Genomic DNA, 10,779 nt, shown 5'->3' with positions numbered 1-10,779 from the left:
GAGGAAGAAGCAGCTCCCAGCAGAGGAGCCCAGCAGAGGAGCCAATCCCAGAACACCAGGATCACGCCCTGAGCCGAAGGCAGACGCTTAAGGACTGCGCCACCCAGGTGCCCCAAGTTTCATTCTTCTGTACAGAACATAGCTTTTATATTGCTGAACCCATTGATTTAATTCAGCTTGTAAGAATGTTGACTATGCATGATAAAAGCAAGCACAAATATAAATAACAAACTGAATATTTTCATCCTTGACCATTATGTTGATAGGTAGCATGAAAACATGCTTACAACGTATTCTCAATTCATCAAGAAATTTTATTCATTATATCAATTAAGCAAACTAAACCTGAGAAGTACTTGTAAAGAAAATGAAAAATAAAAATGAAATTAAAATTATGTCCAAGTTAAAAAGACTTTACAAATCACAGATGAAGTATCTGGAATAGTTTTTTAAAATATTTTCACACAAATACTTTGCATGAAAAATGTAATTGAGATAGAACATTGAAATGATGAAAACTCTGTCATCTATTTCTTCATATGCAGTGTCACTCCTGTTTGAAATCATGAACATTTGGAACACCACCTCAGATTTCATTCTCCTAGGACTCTTTAACCACACAGAAACCCACCTATTTCTCTTTGTGATGGTTCTGATAATTGCCATCACCTCCTTAGTGGGCAATGCCCTCATGATTTTCCTGATTCACCAGGATGCCCAGCTCCACACTCCCATGTACTTCCTACTGAGCCAACTCTCCCTCATGGATATGATGCTGGTCTCCACCATTGTGCCCAGAATGGCAGCTGACTACTTGACAGGCAATAAGTCTATGTCCCCTGCTGGCTGTGGGTTGCAGATCTTCTTCTTCATCACTTTGGAAGGGGGCGAGTGCTTCCTCTTAGCATCCATGTCCTATGACCGCTATGTGGCTGTGTGCCACCCACTGAGATACGCCGTTCTCATGAGCTGGCAATTATGCCTGAGAATGACTGTGGGGTCTTGGTTCCTGGGGGCAGCTGATGGGCTCATGCAGGCTGCTGCTACGCTGAGTTTTCCATTCTGTGATGCACATGAGATCAATCATTTCTTCTGTGAGGCTCCTACTCTGGTGCGTTTGGCTTGTGCTGACACATCAGTCTTTGAAAATGTCATGTACATTTGCTGTGTATTAATGCTCCTGGTCCCATTTTCTCTCATCCTGATTTCCTATAGTCTCATCTTTGCTGCAGTTCTCCAGATGCATTCTAGAGAAGCCCGCAAGAAGGCTTTTGCCACCTGCTCCTCACATCTCTCTGTGGTGGGACTCTTTTATGGAGCTGCTATTTCTATCTACATGAGACCCAAATCCTACAGGTCAGCTAACCATGATAAAATAGTGTCAGTGTTCTATACTATCTTCACTCCTTTGTTGAACCCTATCATCTACAGTATGAGGAATGGTGATGTCAAGGGGGCCCTGAGAAAGTGTATGAGTCAGTGTCCTACCTTAAATCATGAATAAGATTACATTGATTTGCCCCAAATTTCAAGGTTATACAAAAGAAATTGTGTGAAATTTCCTAGGAAACAGTTATTTATGCATTATATCTATAACTGTTACTATTTTAATTTGAATAGTTGTGTCTACAATTATCTACTTTGGATCTTTTTTATGTATAATAATTATTTTATAGTATTTAAAAATTTTTCTTGACTTTGTTTTTTTTTCTTTTTCAACTTTTTATTTTAATTCCACTTAGAATACAGTGTAATATTCAAGTGTAGAATTTAGTGATTCAACACTTATATACAATGCCCAGCACTCACCAGAAATGACCTCCTTAATCCCCATCACCTATTTAACCCACCCCCACCTACATCCCCTCTGATAACCACCCTTTAATAAAGTGAAAAGATAGCTCATGTAATTGAAGCAAATATGTCATGTAAAGAATAAGCACCTAGAGTACATAAGTAACTCATAAATCTAAAAAACAAGCATGTTAAAGCATGGGTGAAGGATTTAAATACACATTTCTCCAAAGAATATATACAAATGTCTGATAAGCATATGACAAGATAGTCAACAATCTTAGTCATTAGGGAAATGCAAATAAAAACCACAATGAAATATTCCTTTCCCCCATTATGAAAGATACTATTAAACATTATTAGTAATAACAAATGCTGACAAGAATGTGGAGAAATTGGAATCTTAGTGCATTCTTTCTTTTTCTCTTAGTGTATCCTTGATGGGAATGTAAAATGGTCACGTGCTGTGAAAAACAGTATGACAATTCTCTGAAAATTTAACATTGAATTATCATGTGATTTAGTAATTATTCTTCTAGATATAAACAAAAATAATGGAAAGTGGAAACAAGCAAATATCTGTGCACAAATATTTATAACAGCATAATTCACAATAGCTAAAGAGGTAAGAAAAAATGCCTACAGGAGGAGGAATGCAGAAATGAAAAGTGTTATATATGCACAATGGATTATTATTTGCACTTAAAATGAATGAAATTCTGAGACATCCTACAACATGGATGAATCTTGAGAAAGTTTGTCTACGTGAAATAAACCAAACAGAAAAGGAAAATATTGTATGGTTACAGTTATATGAGGTACTTAGAATAGACAAATTAATGGAGGCAGAAAGAATTGTTAGTAGGATTATAGGGTGAGAAAATGTGGAATTTTTTGTTATAAGGTGAGAAACTTCTGTTTGGGATGTTGAAAATACGCCAGAGGTGGATTGTGATGATGATTGAACAAAAATATGAATGCATTTATGTCACTGAGTTGCACAAAGATGGTTAACATTGTCAATTTTGTAATATATATTTTATCATAAATAAGTTAGAAAAGAACCCTTTAAATTAGACTAGTGGTACCCCTTTCCCAAGAAAAATGTATCACTGATGCAAATACTAGAGTACATACAAAATCTAAGAACATTTAAGGGGTTATCTGCAATAAAAATGAATTATTATATAATCTAAATAGTAGTCCATCAAAGTAGTACTATCATTTTGTTATCTGTTTTAAAATGTAAAACATGTTTTATAACTTAATGGTAATCTCTAACTTAATGAGAATAATTCAAAAATAAATATCTACACTAAATTAATGATTATATCTGAATTGTGTAGTATTTTAAGAATTCTGCTTGTTTATATAAAATGTATCACTTTTCATTATAATGTATCTAATTTTTAAGCCAGTGTTCTACAAACTGCCAAATAAATTAATATGTTTACACATTATTATGCAATTACTGAATAACAATATATAAAAGTTATGACTCCATAAACGTTTAGAGACATAATAGTATTGGAAGAATCTGAATAAATATATTTTTCCCCACTGAATTGACCTTAAACACATCTTTGAAAACATGTAAATAAATTAATAGAACTCCTTTCCAATCTTGGCCTGAGGCCATCTTGAGCTATTAGTGACTTAAACTATATCATTCAAGTCTCAGCGGGCTTTCACAAGTGAACACACACACACACACACACACACACACACACACACACACACAGAGAGAGAGAGAAAAGGGTTATTTTCTTTAATCTCTACCTAAAGAACTTGAATCATGGTTGCTGCTGAGTTTTCCTTAAATATCTAAGATGTCAAGTGCAGGGATAGGAGATGAATATATATATTTGTTTGGAAGGTATTCAAAGAAATCTGTTCAGAAAAATGACTTTGTTCATATGATAACAGTAGGATCCCTGTCAGCTATTCAACCCAGTGATGTTGAAAAATTGGGAGATAACAAAGAGTACATGTCATAACTGTTTTTTATTTTAATTTATTACATAAGAGATAATAATCCTCTACAAGTGCTTAGAAAAATTAGATTAGAATTAATTAAGAACTGCTCTTTTTAAACCACTAAAGTAAGCAATTGATATATTAAGGTATCTCACACCCAAGGGATTTCAAAAATAAAATTTCATTTAATGGAAATGTATTTGAAAGATTGTGTGTTTGTATCTTGGAAAGGATTGGTGTTTCTCCTAAAAAATCTATTATAAATTAGCAGTGAAACAGTTAAATTGATAATATAGTCAATGGTTGATATTATCTATGAACTTCTTTCCTCGATTTATGCTGAAAAAGATTAAGGTCTATACTAAATGATGCCATGTTCATGAAAATATGGTCACTTTAAGAGTAGTAATAATTCTGTGTCACAAAATGTATACAAAATTTTATATGGATACAAAATAAAATTCAAATATGAGAAGAATTTATTTGTCCCTTAATTGAGCCAACATATTTTGAGAAACAATTTTATTTGAAATATAAATCATATTTATCAAGAAAGGGGAGCTGCATTGTCCACAGAGCCTGTGATGAATCTTCTGGAGATGGGAAAAATTGTAGTTAGGTGTAGAGTGCTTTAGTATGGTATGTGTAACCTGATTTACACTCTCCAGAAGTAGAACTTTTTTCATGCAAGCATGTGATGTGCTCATGTCAATGTTGATGCCATTGCATTAATTCTGGCAGTTAGGATTACTGTCTAGATTAAAATCATTATAATTTTAAGGTGATCTGTTTAAGAAATTAGTGACTTACTCTATGTAAAAGTGGGTCAAAACCAGAGGTAGAAGATTTTAAGTAGTGTTTGAGTAGGAACGGCTTTATTTTTACAATAAGAAGTGATTTTGGAGTTAGTTCATAAATATGGTGTCTGAATGGGAAAGGATATGAAGGTCCTTGTAAAATATGGGATTGAGTCTTAATGCCATAGGCTTTACATGGGCTTACATAAAATTTGATGAACAAAACTGACATGTAAGAGTCCAAATCCTCAATAACAACAGTAGAGAGTAGAATTTCCTTTCTTACATGTATATGTGTGTGTGTGTGTGTGTGTGTGTGTGTGTATGTGGTTTGTTTTATTTTTTTATTTTATTTTTTTTACATTTTTTTATTTGAGTATGGTTGACACATAATGTTGCATTACTTTCAGGTGTAGAACATAGTGATTTGGCAAGTTTTTACATATGCTATACTCACCATAAGTGTAGATACCATCTAACACCATACAACACTATTATGATATAACTGACTATATTTTTATGCTGTGCTTTTATTCCTGTGATTTACTCATTTAATAACTGGAAGCCCGTGTCTCCCCCTCCTGTTCTTTCTGAGGAATTTTTGCCAATGAGCACAATGGTTACATGTTTGCCAGGGCAAACTTATTATTGTTACACATTGTTTTAATTTATATGAATCTGTTACTTCTAGTTAAATGATTCCTTCTTTCAATTTTATTAAAAAATGTAAAATTAAACCATAAGAAAGGTAAAATAGTAAAATCAAAATTTGTCTATTTCTGGGGCAATTATATATTTCTAAATTTAAAGGACACCTAGAAATAATTCAAGTTTTTGTGGAAATAGTAGATATATTAGTTATCGATTTTTTTTCCAAACACAAATGGTGACTAATTTTACTGGTTTCTGAGTTTGAGTTTGGTGTTTTATCTTTTAATCCTGTGTATGTATAACTGAACTTCTAGTGAAATGAGATCTACATTAGAAATTGAGGATACTTTGTGAAAATCAGATGGAAATGACACACAGAAATGATTTGGGAACTATACTGATAATGAATCTAGGCATATCAGGTGTTGGATGAAAATAATTTGATGGTACCTTTCTTGATGTTGCTGGATGATGATAATAAAGATAGTAAATGCCACAGCTCTTTTTCAGTGATAACTTATACAAAGAACATTTTAAGTAACATTATCTTATACAATCTTATAATAACTCTTGGTTTTTTTTTCTTCCAGCTTTATTTAAGTATTTTTTGCTAAATACAAGTTATATATATTTAAAATGTATAGCTTGAGTTTTTAGTATATGTATACATTGTGAAATAATCACCATAATCAATCCAATTGATATGTCCATCAACTTACATAGTTAGCTTCCTTTTTTCTTCCTTTCTTTCTTTCTTTCTTTCTTTCTTTCTTTCTTTCTTTCTTTCTCTCTCTCTCTCTCTCTCTCTTTCTTTCTTTCTTTGCTAGTGAGGTCACTTAAGATTAATGCTCCTAGATATTTCCACTATAAAGTATAGTATTGTTAATTATATTCACATTGTTGTGCATGAGATCTTCAGTACTTACTTATCTTGCATAATGGAAATTTTACAGCCTCTGATCCAAGTCTCCCCAAATTCTCCCTCCCCTCACCTTTTGATGACTGTCATTTCTACTTCTAAGAGTTTGACCATTTTAGATTCCACATGGTAGTGTAATTGAGAAGTCTTTGTACTTCTGCATCTGGCTTATTCTACTTAGCATAATGTCATCCAATTCCACTGTATGATTCTTTTGCATGTTGCTGTTCAGTTTTCACAACATCATTTATTGAAGACACTGTCTTTTTTTGCATTGGATAGTCTTTCCTGCTTTGTCAAAGATTAGTTGATCATAGAGTTGTGGGTTCATTTGTGGCGTTTCTATTCTGTTTTACTGATCTATGTGACCATTTTTCTGCCAGTACCATACTGTCTTAAACACTACAGCTTTGTAATACAGTTTGATGTCTGGAATTGTGATGCCTCCAACTTTACATAGCTTTTTCAAGGTTGCTTTGGTTATTTATTCTAGCTCTGTGAAAAATACTGTTGGTAGTTTGATAGGGATTGAATTAAATGTGTAGGCTGCTTTGGTTAGTATAAGACATTTTAACAATATTAGTTCTTCCAATCCAGGAGCATGGAATGCCTTTCCATTTATTTGTGTCCTCTTCAATTTCTTTCATCAGAGTTTTATAATTTTTAGATTACAGGTCTTTCACCACTTTGCTTAGGTTTATTCCTAGGTATCTTATTGTTTTGAATGAATTGTAAATGGGATTGATTCCTTAATTTATTTTTCTGGTGTTTCATTATTGGTGTATACAAATGCAACACATTTCTGTGCTTTGATTGTGTATCCTGAGACTTTACTGAATTTGTTTATCAGTTCTAGCAGTCCTGGTGGAGTCTTTTGGGTTTAATACATATTCCACACTTTCTTTATCCATTCACTTGTTGATGGACCCTTAGTTGTGTGTGTGTGTGTTTTACATATCTTAACTGTTGGAAATAATGCTGAAAAATTCATAAGAGTGCAGATATTGCTTCAAGATACATATTTTACTTCCGTTGGATATATACCTAGAAGTGGGACTGAAAGATCATATGATATTTCTAATTTTAATTATTTGAGGAACTCCCATATACTTTACATAGTGTCTATACCAATTTACATTCCCAAGAATGCTGCAAAAGGATTCCCTTTTCTCTACATCCTGGCCAAAACTTATATTTTTGATAATAGCCACTTTAGCAGGTGTCAGTGGATATCTCATTGTGGTTTTGATTTGCTCATCTGTAGATGAGACTCATAGAGTTAAATTTACTAATCCAAGCTCATATTGTTAAGTTTCAAAACTAAAGCTAGATATAGTTTGGACTCCAAACAATCTGTAACTTGCTTGTGCAATAATACAGAGCAGACATATCTTTAATCTGAATCCAGACTCAAAGTGTAATTATTTTCTTTTCATCTCTCAAAGTATCTATCTACCTATTTGCCTATTTATTTACCTTTTAATGCTGATTCATCACATGAGATTCCATATGCTAAGTGAAATAAGTCAAGCAGAGAAAGACAATTACCATATGGTTTCACTCATTTATGGAACATAAGGAATAGCAGGGACATCATTAGGAGAAGGAAGGGAAAAATGAAGGGGGGGGGAACAGAGGAGGAGATGAACCATGAGAGACTATGGACATCAGAGAACAAAATGAGGGTTTTAGAGGGGAGGGGGTGAGGGGATGGGCTGGCCCAGTGATGGGTATTAAGGAGGGCATGTATTGCATGGAGCACTGGGTGTTATACGCAAACAATGAATCATGGAACACTACATCGAAAACTAATGATGTACTGTATGGTCACTAACATATAATAATAAAAAACTAAATAAAATAAATGTTGAAGTAACTGAAATTTAAAGTAAAAAAAGCATATCATTTAGAGGTACACAAATATGAGTATGGTTCATTAATATATGAAGCTGTATACCCTTTTAAACAATTAAATCACATGTTTCTTCAATGTGTAATAAAATTACTAATTCTAAGTAACTAAAGTACACAAACTATATATTCCTTGTCTTTTTTATAGTAGAATCTAGTGGAAACACTTGAAAGGATGTGTAATCTTATGTAAGATTCCATGAAAGGATAATGTGTAGAACTATGCTTGCCAACACCCCAGGGGACACTCTTTTGGGTTATCTGATTTGGAATCTCTGAAAGCCATCTCACAATGCTGTAAATTCTAGGTGACTGATGTCAATGCTAAATAATTATTATCTAGGGATATGCAAATACAAGTATGATGAAACATTTCAAATAAATATGGCAGATTTTATGAAGCCAATGAATTCAAAGTTCTCCTGGGAATCTGAACTGGTACTTTTTATTTTTTTAATAAGCTTCCTCCCTTACCGGTGAATAAGAAAGTTCCTTTTGGGAAATTTAAGCACTGTAGACTCTTTCAGGGATCTTGAGAAGAGAGGGAGTGACCCAAAATGATGTGAAATCAAAAGGAGAGTTTTTACAATTAGACGATTTTAAAGTCTAATCTGATAAACTTACAAGAAATCCAACTTAAGGCTTCTTTGGTATTTTTACATTCTTGCTGTACCAATTTAAATGATCAGAAAAATGTGACCAAACTTATTTAGTAACCAGTAAGATCTTCCTTTGGAATTTATTTTCATCAAAGTCAAGGTGGTGTAGACAACAAAACAAAACAACAACAAAAAAACACAACAACATTTTTTTTTTCTTCAGGGGAAACTGCATCATCCAGCTTCTGGAGGTCACTCAAGCAGATCTGTCACTGTATCACTACACGGTCTTGAATAATTCTCTTTATAGGAATCACTTTTTTCATCATTGTAATAAGGCTAATTTAAAAAATATATATCTCTCATCTATGGAACATAAGAACTAGGAAGATCGGTAGGGGAAGAAAGGGATAAAGAAAAGGGGAGTAATCAGAAGGGGGAATGAAGCATGAGAGACCATGGACTCTGAGAAACAAACTGAGGGCTTCAGAGGGGAGGGGGGGAGGGGACTGGGATAGGATGGTGATGGGTAGTAAGGAGGGCACATATTGCATGGTGCACTGGGTGTTATACACAACTAATGAATCATGGAACTTTACATCAAAAACAAGGGATGTACTGTATGGTGAATAACATAATATAATAAAAATATTATTATAAAATAATAATAAAATAAAAAAAATACAAATCTATTTCTTCTGGTATCTCAATGTGGTTTTTATTTGAATTTCCCTGATGGCTAATGATTTTGAACATTTTTTCGTGTGTCTGTTAGCCATTTGTATGTCTTCATTGGAAAAGTGTCTGTTCATATGTTCTGCCCATTTTTTTTATTTGATTATTTGTTTCTCATGTATTGAGTTTGAGAAGTTATTTGTAGATCTTGGATACCAGTCTTTTTCCTGTAGTGTCATTTCTAAAAATCTTCTCCCATTCCGTGGGATGTCTCTTAGTTTTTTTGACTATTTCCTTGGCTGTGCAGAAACTTTTTATCTTGATGAAGTCCCACAAGTTCATTTTTTTCTTTTGTTTCTCTTGCCTTTGGAGATGTGTCATGAAAAAAGTTGCTGTGCCCATGTCAAAGAAGTTGCAGCCCATGTTCTCCTCTAGTATTTTGGTGGATTCCTGTCTCACATCAAGGTCTTTCATCCATTTGGAGTTTTGACAAGGCAGGAAACAACAAATGCTGGAGAGGATGTGGAGAAAGGGGATCCCTCTTACACTGCTGGTGAGAATGCAAGTTGGTATAGCCACTTTGGAAAACAGTGTGGATGTTCCTTAAAAAGTTAAAAATTGAGCTACCCTATGACCCAGCAATTGCACTACTGGGTTTTTACCCCAAAGATATAGATGTAGTGAAGAGAAGGGCCATATGCACCCCAATGTTAATGGCAGCATTGTCCACAATAGCTAAATTGTGGGAGGAGCCAAGATGCCCTTCAACAGATGACTGGATTAAGAAGATGTGGTCCATATATGCAATGGAATATTACTCAGCCATCAGAAAGAATGATTACCCAACATTTGCAGCAACATGGACAGGACTGGAGGAGATTATGCTAAGTGAAATAAGTCAAGCAGAGAAAGACAATTATCATATGGTTTCACTCATTTGTGGAACACAAGAAATAGCAGGACGATCAGTAGGAGAAGGAAGGGAAAAATGAACGATGGGGTTAACAGAAGGGGGAATGAAACTTGAGAGACTGTGGACTCTGGGAAACAAACTGAGGGCTTCAGAGGGGTGGGGGATTGGGATAGGCTGGTGATGGGTATTAAGGAGGGCACATATTGCATAGTGCACTGGATATTATATGCAAATAATGAAGCATGGAACACTACATCAAAAACTTAGGATATACTCTATGGTGACTAACATAACAATAAAATTTTTTTAAAAAACATGAAAAAACAAAATAAAACAGAAATATATATATTTCTTCTGTAGATGTATAAAGTGCTAATGTGAGGCTTTTTTTCAGTTTTCATTTTAACTAAATACAAGCATACAAAAATGTATCTATGCAAGCAATATAATGGCTATTGAATTCATCTGATGATAATTGCCCATCACTTTGAAACTCATGCAGCAATTGGGAAATTTTCCTCATCATGGTGTAGGAATAAACTG

The 10,779-nt window shown here is 33.9% G+C and overlaps 1 protein-coding gene across 1 annotated transcript; it reads left to right on the top strand.

The window, feature by feature from the left end:
* Positions 1-508: 508 nt before the first annotated feature.
* On the top strand, positions 509-1,504 carry LOC113261438 (olfactory receptor 2T8-like). Its single transcript, XM_026507563.2, has one exon. The coding sequence runs from the start codon at positions 509-511 to the stop codon at positions 1,502-1,504; it is 996 nt and encodes a 331-aa protein (XP_026363348.2).
* Positions 1,505-10,779: the final 9,275 nt, after the last annotated feature.

This window comes from Ursus arctos, unplaced genomic scaffold (assembly GCF_023065955.2).
Source record: "Ursus arctos isolate Adak ecotype North America unplaced genomic scaffold, UrsArc2.0 scaffold_5, whole genome shotgun sequence".
Classification (NCBI taxonomy): Eukaryota; Metazoa; Chordata; class Mammalia; order Carnivora; family Ursidae; genus Ursus; species Ursus arctos.
This window is presented reverse-complemented; position numbering and strand designations above follow the sequence as displayed.

What these genes read in the sequence shown, in the direction of transcription:
- LOC113261438 (XM_026507563.2), top strand. Translation starts at nt 509, where the DNA reads ATGATGAAAACTCTGTCATCTATTTCTTCATATGCAGTGTCACTCCTG.